Genomic DNA, 24680 nt, shown 5'->3' with positions numbered 1-24680 from the left:
GATTCGTCAATTTCTAAAAAACTAAGATACAAATACGTCTAAAGATCGTCTTTTTTTATATATTTTTTAAATATATATATTTCTAAAAAAAAGAGAATACTGATACATTGAATATTTTCTTTAAAAATACGTTAAATATATATATATATATTATTTAAAAAAATCTAGGATATAGATAAATTTAGCATACAAGTTAATAATAATAGCACAAAATAGAATACAAACACTGAAATACGATACAAAAAAAGCAACATCTAAGATGTTGAAGTACAATAGTTAATAAAATGCAATAGAAAAGTGATTCATATTGCAAACAAGAAGAAGAGGATTAGAGGGAGAAGTATGAAAATAAACGAAAAACTTCTTCATTGAATTGTTGAAAATATACAAATGGTTTATATTTTGGTAGACTTTGTGGAGACTCAAAAGTCAAATGTGAAGATGGAGATTAGATGATTCTAGTCTTGAGTTTAGTCCGTTATTTATTTATTTTCCTTTTAGTTTTGGACTCACGTAGTAAACTTTTTAAATAGGTTGCCTAGTTTTAGATTGGCAAAGATTAGATGAGTTGTTTGTCTTTTTCTTTAAAAAAAATATGCATAAAAATAGATACGTCAAATCGCATGTCAAACTTATTGTTCATTAGAGGGATCAATGGAACTACATGGGTAAAACGGTAATTTGACCTAGTTGTAGCTACGAGCAATTTGTAATCGCATGTCAAACCTATTGTTCATTAGAGGGATCAATGGAACTACATGGGTAAAACGGTAATTTAACCTAGTTGTAGCTACGAGCAATTTGTGAAGGGTCAACTTAACTTATTGTTAATTGGTTATATCAATAGACATAGAAATATATCTACAGTGCGAAGAGTATAGTTGTGGGTCTTTAATGGAGTGACTTGAATATTGATTAATTTAATTAAAGAGTTTAATTAATTAATCTCATATCATTGGAGTTTCTAATTTGTAGATTCATAAGGTCCCCTTACTAGCTCATGAAAGGTTAAATAAGAATCAATTAATTTTGTATTAATTTGAATTATTTAAAATTACATAAAGGAATTAATTGTATAAGATATAATTAATAACTATAATGTATATAGATACATTATAGTATAAAGTTAATTTTGAATGAAATTTAAAAAATATACTTTATTATATGAGAGAGATGAATATTTGAATAAGTTTCAAATATTATTTATATGAATATGATTCATATAAAACTATAGGTTATGTGAGAGAATATTATTTGATTGTGATTCAAATTAAATTAAATATGTGATATTTAATTTATTAATTAATTAATCTTATTTAATTAATTATATTATATATTAAATATGATTTAATGTATACTTTAATTAAATTAATATTATTAATTTAATTATATTAAATTAGATTTAATAATATTAAGAATAACTCTCAAGGAGTTATTCTATACGTTGAAGTGGGGAGTTATTGAGAAACAACTCTCCCTCTCTATCTCTCTCACAAATAACGTAAAAACTGTTATGAGAACATAGAGAATATACAGAATTAAGCAACTGAATGTTCTCGACAATAAAATTCTCAAGCTCTCTCTAAAAAATCAATTCCTTCTCTTATCAAAGTTTGAAGAGCCCATACCTCCTTTGGTTCTTATTATGGGAAGAGTAAGGAAGATCAAAGTGGTGGTGTTCAAGAAATTTGCTGCTCTATCAGAAGGATTTCTTATTGTGTTTGTAGAGTGCAGTGTTCGTGAAATTTGGAGAAGGAAAACATGAAGAAGAATTTTCTACATGAGTAAGCAATTTTCTTCTTCCATTTCTCTATAGAAAGCATGCTTATAAGCTTTTATTGTCGGGGTTGATGCCCTAAATTGTTGGGTTTTATGTCCTAATACTCATGATTTGTAAACAATAAACTTATTCTGAAATTCAATAAATTTGTTATTGAAGTTTAATTTAATAAAGTTGTTATTGAATAATGCTTATTTCGTTTTAGAAATAAATCCAATAAACTAAAAGATCCATGACTATTACACGAGTACTTGAACTTTATGTGGAAACATAAGAGTGGATCAGGTTGGAGTAAATTGTCTAATTGATCTATAGTATATGAATAAGGTTGGGTGCCTTATTCTGGTAACACTATCGGATGCGGCCCACTCTATAGTTCTTACAAGAAGTTGTAAAGTGCTACGGACGAAATGATCCTGATTCGTACATGTAATGATATGAGAAGTGGGGGCATCCTATGCAATGAGTTTGCACAAGATCGGACTAAGAAATAAGTCACCCTTACTTTATAACGTTGTTTACTATTTAAGACTGACTAATTCATAACGATGACCTAGGTAACTTAACCTTAATCCTGAGCTAACTATGAACTCATGTTTATTCGAGATTATCCTTAAATTTGCATAGGTGAGGGTTGGCTCAAAACAGTGCCAGCTTAATAAGCTTTCCATTTCAGGAGTAAGACCAGGTAGATAGCTAGGGACATATGGTGCAAGATGGAATTTACTCCTACCCGCTTTCAGGGATAGTAGAGAGGTTGTTTCCTTAAGTGCTAGACCTTTAGTCTTGAACAAGGGGCCCCACCCTCTCATTAGCCTGAGAGGGACTCGGTTTGAGAATCGAATCACAAACCAATTGTTCAGTAGAAGATCAGTGAGACTAGAGAACAAGAAGGTAATCTCGAGGGTAAAACAACCTTTTGACCCAACCGTTATTACGAACAATCTGTGAAAGGTTAACTTACTAATCATGGTTATATCGAGTGGACACAATATATCTACAGTGAGAGGAATGCAACTCTGGGCTTCAGTGAAGTAACCAGGTAGTTAACAAATGGGGGTTAATTCGGTGTAAAAAGTTTAACCAATTAATCTTGGATCGTTGAAGCCCATGATCTGTAAGTTCCTTAGGTCCCCTACTAGCTCACAAATGAATAAGCCTTAAAATAGCGTGATAAGTTGATTTGAAACGTTCAAATTCGAATTAAGGAAATTAGTAATTATACGTGATATAATTACACGTTTAATTTTAGAATTAAACGTAATTGAAGAATCAATTAATATATAAATATGATTAAATATTAATTTCATGAATGAGGATTCGTGGTAGTGGAATTGGTGAATTTAATATTAATTAATAGTTGGATACTTAATTAATTAGAATTAATTAAATTGTTTAATTAATTATTAATTTTATTAGAAAAATTAATTTTGAATTTTAATGATGAAATTAAAAAACTGAAAATGACATTTGATTTTGAAAAATGGATTAAAAATTAATAGAAAAATGGAAAAACCCGCCAAAAGTTGGATTTTTCCACTTTCTCCAAGCACCTTATTCACTTCTCACTACCAAAAATTAAAGTTAAAGTTGGCAAAATTTAATGCAATTGGATTGCATGATATTCCAGGATATATCACATAAGCTTCAGCTAAAAGACTCCCATGCAATGGACAGAATTTGCTGAGAGATTCTGGAGGTTGAAGAGGGTTTTCAACCTTGGTAAACCAGTTACCTCCTCTCCATTTTTCCCTAATTCAAGCTTGTTTTGAGTCCCACAACTCAATCTAAGGCTCCAAGAAAATAGTAGGGAAGACCTTGTGGTGGTTCACAACCAAAGGAAAAGGAGATTGCAATTAAAGATCAAGATTCAAGAGGTTTTTTCAAAGGTATGTGTTATGAACATGCTTATTTTGATGTCAAAATTAATAAACTAGAATGCTTAACGATCATGCATGTTTTTGTATTCCAACATAAATCTTGTAGGATCTTGTAGTTTGTAATTGTATTGTACAAACATTTTATTTATTTAATAGAATATGAGATGTTTTATTTGACATTTAGTAGCATTAAACCCACAAACCAATAAACTAACATCCAATGTTGTCTTTTGTAGCTTAAACTTATATGTAGAGACATACAGGTGGATCATGTTTAAATGATAACTTAAATAGTCTGTAGTAGATGGAGAAGGTTGGATACCTTATCCTTGTGACACTACGAGTACGACCCGCTTTGTAGATGTTATAATTGTTGTAAAGTGCTAAAATAATATGATCCTGATCATTCATGTGGAGACATGTGAGCGGGGGTTTATACAAAGAAGTTTGTATAAGACCAAACCACGAAATGACTAGTCTCATTATATAACGTTGTTTATAATAGACACTTACATTTCACCAGGATGACCATAGGTGACATAACCTGAATCTCGAGTGAGTTGTGAACTCTTACCTATGAGAACGATCCTTTAATTTGTATGGGTGAGAGTGGTTAGATTGCTGACTCAACAAGCCTATCATTTTGGGGATTCGTCTGATTAGGGAGCTGGGAACACAGCTACACAAGACAGAATTCACTACTTCTCCGAGTTTGGGGTAAGTAGATAAATTGCTCTCTTAAGAGCTGATTCCGAGACTTGAACAATGTGACGCCACACCCTCTCTTGGCTTGAAAGGGGTTTGATCATAGTTAAACTATGACTTATTGTTCATTAAAGGGATCAGTGGTACTTAAGGAGTTAGATGGAACTATAGAGAAAAAATGGTAATTTTGGCCTACCTGTACTTACGAGCAATTTGTGAAGGGTCATCGCACTGGTTATATCCAATGGACGCAGGAATATATCTGTAGTGCGAAGAATGCACTTGTCGGTCTTTAGTAGAGTGCCCAACAGTTAATGGATGTTGAATAATATAATTAAAAAGGTTTAATTAATTATTCAAGTATCATTGGAGCTTCAAGCTACAGATCCATGAGATCCTTTCTGCAACTCAACAGGGATTAAATGAGAATCAATTTTGGATTAATTTGTATTGTTCAAATTAATTGAGGAAGTTAATTATATGCAATATAATTAATTTAATTTAATTATATATGATATAATTACTATAATGTATTTGATACATTATAAGTTTATTTGAGAGGAAATAAATATTTGAATATAATTCAAATATTAATTATATGAATTGGATTCATATAATTAAATTTAATGTAAATGGGATTATATTAAATATGGTTGTCGAGAGAATTAAATCTATAGGTTATATTGTATATAATACAATATTAAACCGTACGGTTATATGTTATATATGATATAATATATAATTAATACATATATATACCTATAATAAGTTGGTTATAATATATATATATATATATTAAAATTAAAATTAAGTTGTTTTAATTTTTTTTTTTTTTTTTTTTTTTTGTTTAGGAAGGGAAATAACTTCCTCCCCTATTTTCTCTCAACCAACGTCCGTGAGTGGGTGATTAGGGGGTTTTGATCTTCTTTTTCATTTTGATAGAGAGGAGGTAACACAGAACGGTTATGAGTTTTTTCTTTTCCCAATCTCTCTTCTCCTCTCTCAATTCTCATTTTCTCTCCAAAAATCATAGAGCTCACAAACTTCTGTGATTCTCATCCTAGGAAAAGGGTTTCTTGAAACCCTAATTCTCTTCCTTTTTTCTTTTAGCATGTTCTAAAAATTTCATTTAAATGCATAATGGTTCATAAAATTCACGTTCTATAAAAAATGGGATTTGGGTCTGATCCCCGTTTCTGCTCACGAACCTTAACCGGTTCCTTCATTTGTAATATTTATCCTATACAATTATGTATGAATTTCTCTACATTCTCATTGTTTCAAATTGAATTTCAATTGCATGATGTTTTCGTGCTTTTGCGAAGGAATTTCATTCCTTCACTCTATATAGTAGCACCACAAGACAACAGTGCTGCGACGCCAGACAATTATGAAAAAATTGTGCGTGATATCAAAGCCTATCAAACTACAATGCTGCACATTGTCTCAAATATGAAAAAGCCACAATATTGCATTGCTCTCAAAGGCCTGTAAATTGGACATCAATCTATCATCCACCGCTCGACCTCTATCTGATTCACACTATTTGCCCTCACTTTTCTCTGTGGCTTCCCTCCTTTGTGATTTATCTTAGCCTTCTAAACTTATATCTACTAAAGATTTCTATGTTTAGCGGCTGAGAGGAATTTTCTAGCTTTAAGTTGAGAAAAAAATCGAATGTAGTATGTTGTGAGAAATTGTGTTTATATTATCATCTTTTGAATGCCTGTGATTCTTGAATGTGTTTTAGAATGTATTTTTGAATGTGTTTTAGAATGTATTTTAATCTCTCTGCTTTGAATTATGTTTGGATTGATCACCTTGCATATTTGCATTACTTTGCTGGTATTGACTCACAATCTATGACATTTATTTGTATGTTGATCATAGGTAGCACAAATCAAAGCATGCTTGCGTATAAATTGTTTGGTTTATTCAAGCATGCATGTGTGTAAATTGTTTGGTTTAATCATAGTGACACTTTTATAACATTGCATGATTGGTTAAATTCAAGAAGAAACTAGTTAGACTACTTAAGTATTACTTAGTAACTAATCTTCTTAGCTTTATCCTTAGAACTTAATGTATCTTATTGACATGTTTAAGATGCATTACATCTAGATGTGTTGATTAATTAGGTGTTTTGGATATCCATTTTGCATTATTAAATGTGTTGGCTAAGCATTTGCATGATTTTGACTATTATTTTTAATGTCAATGAACAACTAATTACATGGGTGGATCTGATGCTAGACTCTATCTCTTTTGATACACTCCTTTACTTTTCATGTTATTTACTTTAATCTTGCAAAACAAATCACAAAACCCTCTACCTTAACAACTTTGATCCTTGATTAGAAGAAAACACGTAGCTCATCAAGAATCGACTTGGTCTTCCTAATAATACTACTTAGTAGATAAAGTTCTTGATTGATTTTATAAATTTATTGGGTTGGTTAGAACCTTCGACAAGTCCTCTCCATCAATAGCCTTTTTGAGCTTTGATTTACTTGGCAAAACATAACCTTCATTTAATGATACCCATGGAGACACAATATCAAAGTCAACAAAAACCATAACTTTAGGTTTCATCTTTCCACCTTTCATATTGATGGATCTTTTTAAGGATATCGTCCTGCCAATATATTGTATTTTTTAATCTGACATCGATGCCACAATGATTAATGACAACACTAACATGATTAGACATGTCACCCAAAATAATGAACAAATGGGTTTGGCGGATGGATGACCCAAGATTGGGGGAGAAAATGAAATTTGTCCTACTTTTGAAATTCAGGTTTTTTGACCATTTGTCAACGTCATATTTAGGTGAAATTACTAACGCAAAACAAGCATGCGAATTGGCCTTTCGCTCCTCTCCTTACTCTCTCACTTTCCTGTTTCTCTCAATTTCCCCCCTCTCTCTCGCTCTCCTCTTTCTCAATCTCCCGCTTTCATTTTCTCTTTTTGGTCTCTTCCCTCTCACTCACTCTCTCTTTGTCTCATTGTCTCGTTCTTCGCCTTTTGCTATCTTGCTCCATTGCATCAACATTCTGATAGCCAAAGAAGACATCTCTGCAGCATTATGATGGTCGACAAAAAATGGAGAAAGAAAAAAATATAGAATGACCAACACAAAATGGATGAAAGAAAATTGTGAAGAAGATGAGGAAAAAAAACTAAGGCAGTTTGGTAATTTTGACTCATGGTGATGTAAGCAAGAGAGCAAAATTCTTATGTTTGAAAAAGTGGGGTGACAACCATTTTGGGGTTTAAGATTTGGTTTTTTAATCATCTCATGAACGAATACCATATTAAGTCATCTTCATTGAACTAATTATGCTTGACTTATTAAACTCATTCTTTTGCATAGTCAAGCAAATGATTATTCAATTACCTGAAAATAGAATTCATATGAATACAATAATATACAACAATAAATTGTTGTAATGGTCATAATGAGCATAGCTCAACTGACATAGTATTTATACTATTAACCTCGAAACCAGAAGTTCGATCCCCCCATCCCATATATCCTCAAAAAAAAAAAAAATTGTTGTATTTTGGTGTCCTTGAGTATATATCAACCACTCAAGAATTATGATATTGATAGTTTTGCACAATATGATTAAAGTAGTTTTTATTAGCGTTAAAAATGGAATGCTTGTTGAAGGGTATTTTAACTCAAAATGACAATTAGACATTTTCCCTAACTTTATTACGATTAGTCATTTATCAAATTGAACAGAGTTTTACATATTCCTCTAGTTGCACCATCTTTACATTGTGCTATGTTTGCTATTAGCTCGGATATGATTGTCATATCTGTAATTAGCTAAGAGAGTATAGTAAATGTGGGATGGGAAGCTTAAGAGGGTAAATTGATAAGAAAAAATATCCAATAAAAGTAAAAATATTCTCAAAGTTGAGTATTTGTAAAATATGCCATTGAAAATAATCTATCCAGCCGAATTTCTGCAGACAAATAAAATTGTGGTTGAGAACCAGAACAGCCAGATGAGTAAAAAAAAGGGTTTTTAAAGGTTAAACCTGCACAGGACACAGTTGCAAATGGATAAAATATAAAACACCATCACTTGGGGTTGAGAGTTACTATAAGATGGTACAATTTGCAAATGGACAAAGGCTGATTACTGATGCACAAATGAATTTCAAAATGCAGTTACAGATTAATTAGGATATGGTTGCTAAGAAAGAAAAGAGAAACCAAAAAGGTGGAAAAAAAAAAAAGAAAAAAAACGTAGAAGAAATTTATAAGTAAAAATTAAAGTCACAAATCATTCCTTTTCTTTACTGAGCCATGGGGAGGTCATCTTGGACCAGAAAGCTCAACTGCATGCAGATTTTCAGTTGAATCAACAATCCAATCGGAATTTGGATGGGGTGATAGATCGATTTCTTGCCGAAGGATTTCCACCTTTTGCCACTCATCCCATCTTTCTGCCAATCCATCACCTTCAAGCATTCTCACCACCTCGGACATCTTCGGTCGGTCCATTGGGGAGCCTTGTGTGCAGAGTAAGGCAACTTGAATCAATTGTTCTACCTCAGATTCTACATAATTATTCTGAAGATCAGGGTCAACCAGCATTTCTAGCTTCTTCTCTTTCAGGAGTCCTTTCACCTATTAAATCCAAAAGTTCTGTTAATAGATACTTAATAAAACATATGTACATTTACACTCTTCATAGTCCCCTCTAATTAATAATAAACATAGGTTGCTTAGTGTTCTTACCCAATCAAGAAGCATGACATCATCATCATTGGCGAGTCGAGCCAAATCAAAAGCCCTTTGACCAGTGATAAGCTCTAAAAGCATGATACCGTAACCGAAAACATCTGTTTTCTCAGAAGATTTCCCAGTGGAAAGGTACTCAGGAGCTATATGTCCAATCGTACCACGTACCGCAGTGGTGACATGAGTATCTTTGTAATCCATCAGTTTGGCCAACCCAAAGTCCCCTACAACAGCTTCAAACTCCTCATCCAGCAAAATATTTGCAGCTTTTACATCACGATGAATAATCTTCGGATCACAGTGATCATGCAAATAAGACAGCCCTCTCGCAGATCCCAATGCAATTCGCTTTCTTGTTCTCCAATCAAGAGGTGCTTGAGATGGTGGTCGTTCTAAAATATTAAAACCAAACTGATTAGGAAAGAACCCATATGGATGGTAAACTTCATTCATTCTTATTTAGATTTAAGAAGAAAAAAGATATCATTCTTTTCACAAGACCATCTCAATAGGTAGAGAATGAAAATGCACAAAGAACATCCAAGCCTGAAAACAGGTACCTCTTAAGCAAGACGCAACACTTCCATTGGCCATGTAGGGGTAAACAAGAAGTCGTTCAGTTGGCGTCATGCAAAATCCACGTAGTCGTAGCAGGTTCCGATGCACAGCCATGCTGATCATCTCTACTTCTGTTTGAAACTGCAGCTCTCCACCTGGCGTACGTTCTTCCTTAAGTCTTTTAACAGCTACTAAAGAACCGTCTGCCAATCGACCTTTATAGACTTTGCCAAATCCACCCCGACCAAGTATGTTCTTGTTACTAAAACTATCAGTTGCCACTTGTAGTTCTCTAAGTGAAAATCTTTTAAGCTGTCCCAGATGCACTTCAGGATCCTCTTCAGCTGCATAGAGGCATAATAACGAACAAATCAATCAAATAATCTTAGTCAATTGAAATTTATTTAAGGAAAAAGACCAACCAGGAACGTCAAAGAAAACTTCTTGGGGTTTCCTACGACGCCACCATGCAAATGCAATTGCTGGAGCTGCAAAAAGTAAAGCAGCACCTGCAGCAACTCCACCAGCAATAGCTCCCGTTGCACTATTCCCTCCTGGTAATTATCATCATGGTTATTATTTTTTTTAAGAATCAATTTCTATTCCCAGCAAAGACAATATAGAAGAGACTAGATGTTCAAGAGACTGTAAGAAAGCTGTTCAATCTACCAAATAAAAAAAATATAAAAATGCAAGAGGGTATAGACAAAGATCTTCGTAAGAGATGACCACAAGAAGCTTAACCCTTGATTCATAACACAAAAACAGGCAAACTGTAGAAAACATGGTTTTACTTAAGGTATACTTGAACTTGAGCATGTTTGGTGGTTGACTTTGAATTTTGAAATAGGACTCATGTTGTTGAAGCTGCAAATCTGAGGGAGGCACCAATGCAAGTGTTGTTAATAGGTGGTGGAGGGATTGTAAGCAACCAGCCATGAAGAAACCATTGATGGAGACCATTACTGATTAGTTGCTTGGTCGAAGATGAAGTCACACAAGAGACGTGAATGCAAGTTTTGCGCAAGCAACGAATCAGCTACTAACGATAGAAAAGGGAGTCGATTGGTTGACAAATCCCACCTCTAATCACATGAAACCAGATGGTTCTAGAGGGCATAGGACCATGGCCTTTTTCGGTAGGGGTTGATGAGCTGCCCTCTAATGGGCTGGTATTAAATAGATCGGATGATTGCCATTCTTTTCCAAAGGTAAAAATCATAATGGTTTTACAAGATGAGTCTTGGACTGGATTGTCCTTTATTTTAATTCCAAAACCTGACCTAACATGGCAATACCATTATGTTCTACTATGCACTCACGTGGTCAACCATCTCCACTAGGAAAGCTCACGCCACAGGCCAACACTTGACACTAACATCCATCAATGTATGCTGCCACCAACCACATACATTGTGCAGCTTCCTTCCACCATCGTCCACTGTTAACCCCAAGCATTCTCATCTCTTGCATTGCACAGTTTCACGCAACTCACACCCTTGATTCTGTACTAGCCCGACGTTGTCAACTATCACCGCCTATGATTTCATTACTAACCACCACCTGCTGCAATTGGTCATCGAAGCGTCCACTAACCGGGTTTCATGCTAAATAATGCTCCATTTCAATTTTTGAAGGGTGTTGGGTTAGGTGAAACCCAAGGAAGCCCATTCTTGTAGTTTCATTTGTGGCTTCCTTGGTTTCTTTGGCATTTCTTTTTGTATGATCTTTAGTTATTCATTCCTTCTTCGTTAAAGTGGTTTCTTATCCCAATAAGAAGAAAGAGAGAAAAAATGAGAAACATTAGATTTTCTACAGTAGGGGTGAAAGGTACCAAACTGAGTTGGTTTGGTTAGTCTTCTACAACTATTCAAACTAAACTAACCTAAATCAAGTTGGTTTGGCTCAATTTGGTTTTAATAGAACCGCACATTTGGTAGGGTTTAGGGTTTGTAATGTTCCTTCTTAACCAAACAACCACATCTGAATTCCCCGAAAACAATCAAGGTTCGTGGGAGTATTGGTGGCCACGAGGTGGTTGTTCTGATTGATGGGGGTGCCATGCATAATTTCATCACGACGGAGTTGGTATCAAAGTTGCAGCTGCTGATTTCCCCATTAGAAGGTTATGATGTGGTTCTAGGTTTGGGAGGGTCAGTCCAAGCAATTGGAGTTTGTAAAGGTGTGTTTCTCACTATTTCTGATTTATCTATAATTCAATATTTCCTTCCTTTACCTTTGGGCAGTACTGATGTGATTTTGGGAGTGTTATGGTTGGAGACTTTGGGGCAGATTTGTTTTGATTATCGCATATCCACAATGGAGTTTGCGATTGGGAGGAATGGATGATTTGACGGCACAGTGAACGCAGTTTGGGGAAGTCCCAAATATCCCTTAAGTCGATGGTGAAAACGATGAGGGAAGAGGATCAAGGGGTGTTGATTGAACTAAATGCAATGGATGCAGCACATTGTATAGTAATCAGGGACAATGAGAATGTTCAAGATGCGCTCTCTGACGTTCCAAAATAGATTCAACAGGTACTCAGAAACTTTGAATCTATATTATTAAAACCAACAAAGCTGCCACCAGCTCGGGTTCATGCCATTCCATTGAGTTAGAGCTAGGAGCTAGACCGATTAATGTGTACTGATATCCTCAGTTCCAAAAGGACGAGATCGAGAGGCTAGTGAAAGAAATGTTGATGGCTGGGATAATTCAACCAAGTAGGAGTGCCTTCTCAAGCCTGGTTCTGTTGGTGAAAAATATATATGGGAGTTGGCGATTTTGCATTGATCATCGGCCCTTGAATAACATTACTATCCCAGATAAGTACCCTATACTCATAGTTAATGAATTGCTCGATGAATTGTTTGGCACTACTATTTTTTCAAAAATTGATTTGAAATCAGGGTACCATCAGATTCGAGTACAACCAGAGGATGTCCACAAAACGACATTTCAGACGCATGAGGACCATTACGAATTCTTGGTGATGCCATTCAGATTGTGAAACACTCCCTCAACTTTTCAGGCAATCATGAATGATATATTGAAGCCGCACCTCCCTCGATTTGTCTTGGTTTTCTTCGACAATATCCTTGTTTATAGTCGGACAATGGAGGAGCATGTTGGTCACCTTAGAACTATTGTGGACATTCTAGTTCATAATCAATTGGTGAAAAATTATAAGTGCTAGTTTGGAGCGACTAGTATCGAGTACCTGGGCTCATATTATTTCGGCAAATGGGGTTTCAGTTGATCTAGCCAAATTAGAAGTGATGAAGGCGTGGCCCACACCTCGAAGTGTTAAGGAACTGCGGGGTGGGCGAATATTTCTATGGATTTGTCATTGTCTACTACTAGTCTCCTTCAAGCCTTACCCATTCCGGATAAGGTGTGGGCAGATATTTCTATGGATTTTACCGAAGGGCTACCAAGTCTGAAGGGTATGATACATGGTTGATGTTGATCGTCTGTCCAAATATTGCTCATTTTATCACCCTTAAGCACCTTTTTTTTGTTCCTTCTGTGGTTGGGGTATTTGTGAAGGAAATCGTCCATTTACATGGGTATCCTCGTAGTATTGTGTCTGATCGCGATAAAATTTTTACCAATATGTTTTAGGAAGAGTTATTCTGTATGTTGGGGACTCAATTGTGTCGCAATCCAGCGTACCATCCGCAGACGGATGGGCAGACGGAGATGGTAAGCAAAGGCATAGAAACGTATCTTCATTGCTTCACAATGGGCAATACCAAGCAGTGGGCAAAATGGGTTCCATGGGCTTAATTTATTTACAAGACTTTTTTCCATACATCTGCCCAAGTCACCCCATTTGAAGTATTATATGGATATCCTCCTCCTCCAGTGTTGAGTTATGTGAGTCTAGCATGGTAAGTGAGGTTGTTACGCAATTGAGAGATCGTGATACCAAGTTGTGAAAGTTAAAGACCTCATTGCTGAAAGCCTAACAACGAATGGACAAGGTGGCAAATGATAACCAACGGGATGTTGAATACAATATAGGCGACTAGGTATACCTTAAGCTAAAACCTTATCAACAATCATTGGTGGCAAAAACACAGTCACCCCAATTTAGCGCCTAGGTTCGTGGGGCCTTTTCAAGTTGCTGCCCAAATTGGTAAAATGGCTTATCAAGTTGCTTTACCACCAGAGTCGGGTATTCACCCAGTCTTTCATGTTTCGGTGTTGTGTAAAGCCGTGGGATGTAATCTACCAATGATGTCAATCCCACCTTCTATGACTAATGATTTGTCATATGTTATACAACCGGCTGAAGTATTAAGGTTGCGTACGTCCCCGACCAGTGAGCAACAGTTGAAAGTGTTGATTCGTTGGGAGAATGGTTCACCCATTGACGTGACGTGGGAGTTGTTGGATGTCATTAATAAACAATTTCCTTACTTCCACCTTGAGGACAAGGTGGCTCTTTGGGGGGTGGATAATAATAGACCTCAAATGCCTCAGGTGACAAAAGTGTACGAGCGAAGGAAGCATGCTAAGGAGAGGAAAAATAATGAGAGGGATTGGAATAATTAAGCAATTAAATAGGAAGTGGGCCCTAGGAATATTGTTAGTTATGAAGGGCCCATGGGGAAGGGAGTGAGTATATGTAAGGCCGTTGAGGCCATGGGGAGGGGATTAGAGATCATTTTGGTTGTGAATATCTCTTGTGAGATTTAGGGAGAGATAAGGGAGCTCTCGAATTCTCCCTCTACTGTTGATAAATAAAATTGATTAAGGCTAAGGCCTATCACATATCATGTCAAAGTAAAGTCGTAGTTTGTTTATTGGCAAGTTATGAACAAATCAAGCAAGGAAGAAGAAGAAAATCAGATAAAAGAGATGGGAAACACAACAACAATCGACCATTGTTGCTCTCAAAGAATGCTCCATTAGAAATATCGTCGAGCATAACCCTCAATTGAAGTTTGTCCATAGCGAGATGTGATGCTTGTCGGGGGTAACTCTCAAGGGAAAGCCTACCCACAATGACTGTGCTCGGCAACTTCAAGACATTTGGTCTCATTGTCAAAGCCCTTGACGAAAAGCCCTACCACAATGTTCTGATGGGGAGGCAATTTCAATCTGGATGTACATAAATCATAGGGAAAGGAGAGGAACAAAAAGCCCTCCGCAGTTTTGCATGGGAAGAGGGAAAAAAAGTACCCAGTCATTGTTTTGCAAAAGAAGAGAGGAAAGCCATCCCAACAATGTTGGATGTTTTTACTCGACCAAGCTGACCCATTTTCACCCCTATTCTCAGGGACCTTAACAAAATTTCGCCAACCATATAAACAGCACTTTCTGGGAAGAATTCGTGCTTGAAGGATTTACAAGGAAACACTTCAAAGTCTAGAATCACATTGAACCCTATGTGGTTAAGCATGTGGCAAATCCTTTTGAAACCAAAAAAGAAAGAAAATGATATGTGATTCAGACAAAAGGGAAAACAAGTGATAAGATCACACCATAACAAGTATATGTCACGTCTCAAACTTCTATATAACTTCATCAAATCTCATCTCTGAAGCTACCAACAACAGAAAACTAGTAAGAAGATAATATTGCAAGAACATAATTCCAGGAATGCATGCTGAAGTTAATTGCGAGAATACACTAAAACCCTGGAAAATAATTCACCTGGTGAAGAAATAGGTGGTGGTGGAACAAAGGGTGGAGGAGGAGAAAATGGAGGAGATCCAGGGCAAGGATGGCCAGTAACAGGGCCACAAAGATCCAAGTTGTTGGCAAAACTGTCGAGAAAAAAGAACCCAGTTAATCAGCTAAGTCAAACAAATCAAAGTTAGAAAACATGGACTCTAACAATCATCAAGAAACCTGATGGGGGTGAATAAGGAGAAGGAGCCATTATCCGGAACCACGCCTGAGAGATGGTTATTCGATAGATCCCTGGAAAGGAAATGGTATCCTCATAATTTGTACTTTATCCAACTATTTGGCAAACTTGTGAAGGAGTGAGAGTTATACTCACAACACTTGGAGGGATGAAATATTAGTCAATGACATAGGAATGGGGCCTGATAAGCTGTTGTTGTTCAGCCGGCTATCCTTATTAAAACATTCCAAGAAAAAGCAATGTAAGAACTAAACAAAACAACTCAAACTAGATGAAATAAAATGAACAAGTTCTGAATAAGTATAATGACTGCATAGCTGGATTAGAAACTACAAATGGCCTATTAAATTTGATATTCTTTATTCTTTCAATTAGAAAAAAAAGAAAGCAATAACTCTCACGCGAGGTAATTATGCCAAGTCCCATGAAAATAACAAATCCAACATAATTAACAGCATTGTAAGCTATGGTATATATATATTGCCTTCCATTTAAGTGTAAATTATGGATTTTCAAAATAGTTTTGGAATGTAAACTCAGGGAACGTCAACTTTACATACACAGTGTGCACTATGTCAAAAGGATATCTGAATCATTGCTTCACTCTTTCTTTTCTTTTTCTTTTTCTTTTTTTCGTTTTTTCTATTTTTTCTTTTTTTTTTTTTTCTTTTGAATAAGAAACATTTCGTTGGTTAATGAAATAGGGGAAACCCTAACATCAATAAGTGGATTACAAGAAACATATCCAATTTGAGACAATAAAATGGGCAGATTACAAGAAACATGTCCAATTTGAGACAAGATAAGATAAACATGTAAATTGCTTCACTTCTTCGTTACATACCCATTAGAAGTGTTTTCTGTAATTCTATTGGCACATAGTTTGCCTTCTTTTTGTCATATCAACTTATCAATGAAATGAAGGATTCACTGTTTCTCACTATAAAAGAAAACAAACAAAACAAAATAAAGCTTTCCGTGCATGGTGAAAGTGGCTTTTGTGGATATGAAACACAAAAATATATCATAAATATTACAGAAAAAATAGACTAATTGGAACTGCCAACTGAAAGCAACTTCACAAGCATTCTGAAACAGAGAAAGGGATTTTTAGGTATAGTAACATAAACTCACAGGAATCGTAGTTTTGACAGCTTGCCCAATGTGTCCGGAATCGGACCCGAAAATCTGTTCAAATAAAGATCTAAGCTCACCAAACTAGTCAGATTCCCCAAATCACTCGGAATTACTCCACTTATGTTATTACTGTAGAGCTCTCTGTCATCAAAAAGGAGGTAACAAAAAAATTTAGAGGTAACAAAAAGATTTAGTCCAATAAAGTATGTTACTAATCTATATTAATACAATCAAGGTAATAAGACTGATGATGAACATGAAGAAAAAATATCATGGCTATTATTATAATTAGGACATTTACGTTGTTCTTTTGTCCCGAGATTAACATGTGGGATTCAAACCTACTAGGACGACATTTAGGATATTATGTACACGAGATTTTCCAACTATGTTGAGTTCGCATGATATGATTTTTAAATCCCTTCCAAAATTTTGGTTGACTACTATAACGACCCTTCATTGTTGTAGTAATCAAATTTACTACAGTGATTGTTGAATTTTATTTTATTCTAACTTTTAATTAAAGGCATGAAACTACAAAAAGTCAATAGAGTTTGCAAAAAGACACTCCAATTGAAAACAATAACAAAAAGTTCCAGAAAGGTGCAACAAGTAGGAGTATTAAAAATGAAGGCTAAATTCTACAAATTGCTCTTGATCTATGTAGCTTCAATTTATATTTTAGAAGTTTGAATTTTACACTCAACCTTTAAGGGTGTGTTTGGGGCTAGTACTATCTTAAGGTTATAATGATCACCTCTTGTTACAGTAGATACTATTTTGTATTTCTCAATTGGCTACGGTCAATACTATTTCAAAACCCCCACTTGCTACAATATTTACTATTTGTTACAACTTTTACTATTTTACATTCTATCATTATTTATTTTTTGCTACAATGTTTACTATTTCTTTCTCAAACTAAAATAGTCTACACCTCAAACACATACTATTATAACCCAAACTAAAATAATCTACACTCCAAACACAAACTATTATAACCCAACAATAATAACCTAGGACTATAATAACCAACTCCTTACCCTAAACGCCCCCTTAATTTGTTACAAAGAAAACCATCTGTTGAAACTTCTAAAACATTAAGGGCAAATCTAAAATCAAATACCTAAGTTAGGACCAAATTCTGTTGAGTATGAGAATCAGGATAAATTGAAACCAAGTAAATCATATAAATGCTCCTAAAGTACGTAACTGGCTGCAATTATGCCCCTAGTTTAAAATATTATAAATTTAATCTCAATCTTTTAATTTCTAAGAGATATTATAATGAGGGTTCATTCGAAACAGATTAAGTGAGTGGGGATGGAATTGAACTTTTGAAACATTAAGGACAAATCTGAAACCAAACTTGAGGTTGAGGCAACTGTTTTCAATCTTACTCCTTCAAAAACTCAGGATACTCTTTTGCCTCTCCATCACCTAGATAGTAAAAATTTTCAAGATGAAGAATGTGATTTTTTTTTTTTTTTTTTGGGGGGGGGGGGGGACCCCAAACCCTAAACCCGGTCCCTATCCACACCTCTAAACACCCTGTTGTTCCCCTCCCCCTAAAGAATGTGAATATTGAATTACTAAGTTTCCTTCATCAAAGATAATAGAATCCCATTGCATAATCAGTTCATACAGATTTTCCCTCTACCAAATTCATTATGGTTGCTACCATTGTGCAGAAGGATATATAACAAGACCATGACAGCATGAAAGATACAGGAAGGTATATGATATGGACGAAATAAACAACAGCTAACAAATTTAAGGTAGAACTAACTCACAGATACTGCAAATTTTTTAGCAAGCCAAGCTGTGGAACAAGTGTGCCCGATAAAGCTGCATTTCCAAGATCACTGAAAAAAACATAAAACAACATCTACATTATTTGCAGACCTGTTAATTACAACTTATCAGCATCACTTCTTGGAGAGACCATACGAGTGAATAGCTTACACTCTTATGACACTATTATCATTATTGCATGTAACATGAAACCATGTACAGGGATTGACAAGAGTGGGATCCCAACTCTGCAAGACGTTGTTAGGATCCTGCAAGCTGGTTCTTAGGCTATGCAAAGCATCACCTGTTCACAAATAAAAGTAAACTTATTACCAAAGGATAAGGATAACATGTCAGCACAAAGAATGAAAGTTCCAGGAGACGGTGAAGTTTTCTGAAAACACCAAAAACGTATCAGCTGTCACAAGGACCATCAAGTTCATAGTTCAAGTATTATAAATGATTCTTTGAATGTTCACTGATTTTATTTGACATTCTGTGCTTCAATCCAGCAATTAACCATTGGACATTTCTGCCAAAAGGAATGGAGAAAAAGGACCAACAGACCCTTTTATATCATTCTCGTTGAGGCAATTCCCTACACTGGGTTAAGGAAAGAAAGAAAAATCTTTGCTTATTGGAGAACCCATTAAAATGTCTTTGCAATTCTACAAGTGATATAAAGATATAACTGAAGTTGCCCCTGCTCTCTTTTTCAACGCACAAGAAAGTGAAGCCTTTGATTAGATTAAGTATTCAAGTCTGATGCACCAATCTCCAATAAAATCTACTGGTAGACGGTTTCCACTAAACTAAAGTGTAAAAATCGAGACAAACCAACCATGAACCTTTTTCTTCTTCCCATTTAGAACCAGTTACTGGTAGCCAAGGAAGAGACAAAAACACAAAAAACAAAAACACAAAAACAAAAACAAAAACAAAAGAACTATTTAAAGCAAATTCCAATCATCCAAATACACAAGAAACAAAAAGGGGTAGATAAGAATAAAGGCATTTCCACATTCAGAAGTCGTTTTACACGAAAAGACTGAATTTATCCGGTTCCTGATGAAGGGGTGGGGGAGGAAAAGCAATTGGTGGAAAAATACAGAGAGAGAGAGACACGGAAACGCACCTTCCATGTTAGCCGAAACAAGCCATAGTGGACGAAGCAGCAAGATCAAAGAGACGAAACCCAGAGCCAAAACCTTGTATTGCTCCATCTCCATTAAGTGATCATCAACATCAGATCCAAATTATAAAACTCACCAACAAACACGATCATCGCAGAACCTCCAAAACCCCACTTGGGAACAAAACCTAAACCCCAAAAAAAAGAACTCGACAGAGTCCAAATCCAAAAACGCAGTTCAAAAATCCACCAAAAACTCCAACATTTGAGCTGAAAGACAGAATCGTGAAAAATCAGCAGCACGCAAAGCCGATCTGGCAGCTCAAAAAGGCGAACCCCAGTAGAGAAAAATCAGAATATTTCAGTAATTTTTTTGCTGTTTCACGGGCATAGCTTTCTTCTTCTAAGCTTACTTTCCCTTTTCCGCTCTCTCTCTTCTCTGTCCGTGGAAGTGTTTTTGGAGTGGGATTAGTGTTTTTATTTCTCTCTCTCTCTTCTTTTGAGGAGTGGATACAGAAAGAAAAAGAGATTGAAACTTGAAACAGAGAGATAGAGAGAGAGATGAGTACTAGAGACGTATTTTTTCCTTTCTTTTTTGAGAGGGTAGGGAGCTGCCCGAACGATGCTGACCGAGCTGACCAAACGCAGTCAAAAACGCCTTCGCGCTACATCGTGGAAAGTGACGTGACAATCTCCAACCAAGACATTTGCTCCTCCTTATTATTTTTTTATGTTTTTTTTTTTTTAACTATATTATAAATGAAAAGATGAAGATTCGAACCTACCATTCCTAAAATATCATATTATTATTATTATTATTTATAATTTAAATCTTAATTTCACGGGTAAGTTTTCATACTTATGTAAGTACTTTTTGTTTGAGAATTTGTTATAATTCCTAAATCTAGAGAAAATATTTTTAAATCATAACAAAATGTCATCATCTATCAATGATAAATATTTATAGATATTCATTAGTATCTATCAATGATAGATGATAGTGATCTATTACAGTTTATCAGTGTCTATCATTACATGACATTTTACTATATTTATAAATATTTTGATTCATTTTTTTATATTTGAAAATAATTATCTTGTTTTGCTATATACTTTTAAATATGTTAAGGTCACATTTACTTTTATTTAAACATAATAATCAATGATAATAAAAAAGTGGGGTCAAGTTAATTACGTTTATTGTACACCAATACTATGTAATGAACAGTGCATCCACTCATAAAGTCATTATCTCATTCCCCCAAATAGATCTTCAATCACATTACCTCTTATTATTATGTTAGATACTCATATTCAGTATCGATATCGATATCAATAATCAATTTTAGTATTGGTATGAATAATTGATGTTAATATTAGCAACTATATTAATAATTAGTATTAGCATCAATATTAGCATCTATATTCTATATCAATAATTGATATCAATATTCTATATCAGTAATCTATATCGATGTCCATAATTAAAAAGTTGGTTTTTTTTTTTCTTTTTGATTTTATCCATTTTTTGTGTTAGGCCATATTTAAAGAACGATAATCAAGTTAGTGTTTTTATTTTTATGCATGATTTTTTTTTTGTATTTTTTTACACAATTGCGTGTAGATCTTTTTTTCTCCTAAATGTGATTTTTTTTATTAGTTTGTAACAAAAATATAATATAAAAATAAAATTAAGTAATATCATCTTATTAAATCAGATAATCACCATAGATTTGGTTTTAAAATTGTTGTTTTTTTTAAGGTAATTATATGAAGATTCTGCATTTTTCATCTTTAAAAAGTATGTGTTTTTCTAAATTGAAATTTGAATTACTGTTTTATTTTTTAAAATTAAACATTTTTATTATAGTTTAAGTGTTAATTTTTCAAAATATAAATATATGAATTAGTAAATAAAAATGATAAAGGGTGTTTAATTTCTTATAGTATATCATTTAGTTAACCACATTTTTATTAGTTAGAAATATAAAAAGAGCATTGTAATCATCTATATTTCATTATGACTTCATATGAAAGTAAACAACAACCATGAGTTTTTTTTATTTGCAATTACATCCAATTTGTAGTAAACACTACTAAAGGAATCTCAATATGATTAATTTAGGATGTGAATCTAGTTATTGATCCATTATACATACTTAAATGAGCTATTATAAAAAAAATAAGACAAAGAAGATTCAAGAGGCTTTCATACTACATCCTCAAATGTTAGCTAATGCACAAGAAGAGACATATTTTTTTAGCCCAATTTTATATATAATGTTAGTTCAATTAATCTATAAGAGAATGAAGTGAAGATGACACGGGAAAAGTTATATAATTTGGAAGATGGCACCGAATACAAAAAAAAAAAAAAATACAAAAATAGTGAGGGATATATCGTTAAGTTGTGCACTATGTTGGAATTCGTGATAACAAACCTTGTCAAACGTGCACATCAAGTTTTTTGTGGTCTAGAGGAGTTGTTTAATACTATTTTGAGCATTTTTTACATTTTAAGTTTTGTATTTTGACTTCATAATTCGTATGCAATTAAGGCCACGTTTACCAAACTATAATGAAAAATAGTGTTATCATAATGAAATTTCATTGATTGATCAATTGTAATGAGTTTGAATCGCAAACGTAATTGGATTGGTTTTGATCGCATTTACTTAAAATTATAAATTTTGTCAAATTTACTGTTTTCATTACCTTTACATCTACCTCTGAGGATCAAGTAATAACGATAACAGTGACGGTAACAGTAAAGACGTCAAATTTGGTGATTTTTCAACTGTAATAGTAACAATAATGGTAGCCGTAACGATAACTATAACGGTAATAGTAATGATAGAACGTAATTCTCAGGCACAATCGGATTGAGTACTCTTTATTCATAAAATAGATTGTGTTATTTCATTACAAATTTGGATGTGGGGTTAGGTGTCAGTACAAATGCAGAACACCAACACCAAAAGTAATCAAATGGAACCCACTTTTTTTATTCCCATTGATCTATTATGTTTTCAGTGGGTAAACGTGGCCAAAGTTTTAAGTTCATGGATCTTATTATCTACAATTTTCATTTATTAGTTTTAAAATGACTTTTGAGTTCTTGGTCCTTTGAACGTCTATTTGACATTTAAATAGCTTGTGGTGCTCTTCACATTTTAGAATAATGATATTAAAAACCTTATGTTTATTCAACCCCTCTAGTGTTATCTTTATTAAATCTTACTTTAGATTTGAGGATTAAACCAATTTATTGGATTAGTTTCGATCAAGCTAATTATGGAATGAATTGTCTTAAGATCTAAGAGTGACTATCATAGATGAAATTCGACCTAAGATTTATTCATCCTTCTAACTAAACTCTTGGTTGAAATCATTCATTAAGTTAGCTTTATTTGTGAGTGTTTACAAGGATCCTAGAATGACCTATGCTTTGCATAAATCAAGCATTGTAGGTGCTTATCAACTTCATTACAATTGAATCAAATTTTCATTATGAGTATGCAAAACGTGGCCTAAATTGAAATTTTAGTCTCTATAGTTTGGAATGGATTGGATAAAGTTAGACTTTAGTCCCTATGATTTGATAAAAATCTCTTAAAATCATCTCTATCTGTGAGATTTTATCAAACAATAAAGACTAATTACTTATAACTTTCTCCAAATTATAGGAACTAAATTTGTAATTTAGCTTTTTAAATATGTAACAACTGAATTTTTTTAAAAATATATATATATATATATCGTATCTTTTCTTTTAGTTTTAAAGATTTCATTTATCTTGTAGTATTTGTTTAATAAGAGGATAAAAAAATATTATTTATTTAGTTTTTTTAAGTCTTTAGGGTTCTAACTAGGGTTTTTTTTTATAAAGATCACTTAACCCCTAGCTTTATTTTAAGTAGCCATTCATGAAAAAAAGAGAGAGAAGTGCTCTAAATTTTTTTTTTCGCGAGAAAAAAAATGTATGTTCTTCCTCTTTATTTGACCAGTTAAATTTTTCTAAAGGGGACTAAGGGTTCTAAATTCTTTTGATTAAAATGGAATAATTCTTTTGTAATCTTTTTCTAAAAAAGTTGTAATCGTGGTTTCATCTAATTTTATTAGTTAAGGTTTCTTCTTCTAAGGTTTATCTAATTTTATTAGTCAAGGTTTATTCTTCTAGGGTTCTTAACATGCTAGAAAATATAAATGGGAGAAACAATACCTTTATTGCTCAAATACAAACTTTCTTATACTTTTTGTTTTGATTGTTGCGAAGATCATTTTCATGAAAGATGTCCATGTTTTGTGTTTATTATAGAGACCCTATTTTGTAAAGATCATCACTACAAGAAATCGAACTTCTCCCGACGTCACAATTCGTCGGAAAAAGGTGAAAAATGCGTTGGGAAAGCCTCTCCTGACGAATAATGGGTAGTCGGGAGTTTGGTCGGAAAAACCCATCAGGAGAGGAACTCCCGACACATGAAAATAAGGCGTCGAGAGTTAGTCGAGGAACTCCCGATGCAGTAATATATGCGTGGGGAGTTCCTTCATTAGTTGAAAATTGTCTTTCAAATATTTTTAATTTATAGTTTGTAATTTTTTAAAATTTGATTTGAATAACCTGTAAAACATAATTAACCAACTAAACAGATTCATATAATAAATAAAACAACGAAAACGAAGTCCATATTATAACAAATAAATAAAAAAATTACAATATCCTAAAATAAGACAAAGTCGATACTAGAACTTCATAAACATTCATATCACAAATACATAGAAGAAATAAAATGAAAACAACGTCTAGAACACGTCTGGAACACAACATCTTGAACAATCGTCCAACCTCATCTCCGAACAACATTCTACAATAAAACTAAGACATTCAACATCCACACCACATTCAAACTTCATAAACAAAATATCCACAACACATTAGAACTTCATAAACATTCATAAACACACAAGAACTCAAGTTCAACCACAAAATAAAAATAATCAAACTCTACCCACCCCGGACGGTTCTTTAAACGGAACTCCCAACG

The 24680-nt window shown here is 33.9% G+C and overlaps 1 protein-coding gene across 1 annotated transcript; it reads right to left on the bottom strand.

The window, feature by feature from the left end:
- Positions 1–8433: 8433 nt before the first annotated feature.
- LOC120075375 (somatic embryogenesis receptor kinase 2) lies at positions 8434–19729 on the bottom strand. The gene is made up of 11 exons (XM_039028711.1): positions 19636–19729; positions 18672–18804; positions 18500–18571; positions 16704–16847; positions 15705–15776; positions 15551–15622; positions 15353–15465; positions 10108–10239; positions 9688–10029; positions 9125–9519; positions 8434–9013 (listed from the first exon to the last, which is right to left on the bottom strand). Exons 1-11 carry the CDS (start codon positions 19727–19729, stop codon positions 8699–8701), a joined length of 1884 nt encoding a protein of 627 aa, XP_038884639.1. The 3' UTR covers positions 8434–8698.
- Between the last annotated feature and the right edge of the window lie 4951 nt (positions 19730–24680).

Source organism: Benincasa hispida, chromosome 4 (assembly GCF_009727055.1).
Source record: "Benincasa hispida cultivar B227 chromosome 4, ASM972705v1, whole genome shotgun sequence".
NCBI classification, from domain to species: Eukaryota; Viridiplantae; Streptophyta; class Magnoliopsida; order Cucurbitales; family Cucurbitaceae; genus Benincasa; species Benincasa hispida.
The sequence above is the reverse complement of the archived record's forward strand: the minus strand, read 5'-3'. Positions and strand labels throughout refer to the sequence as shown.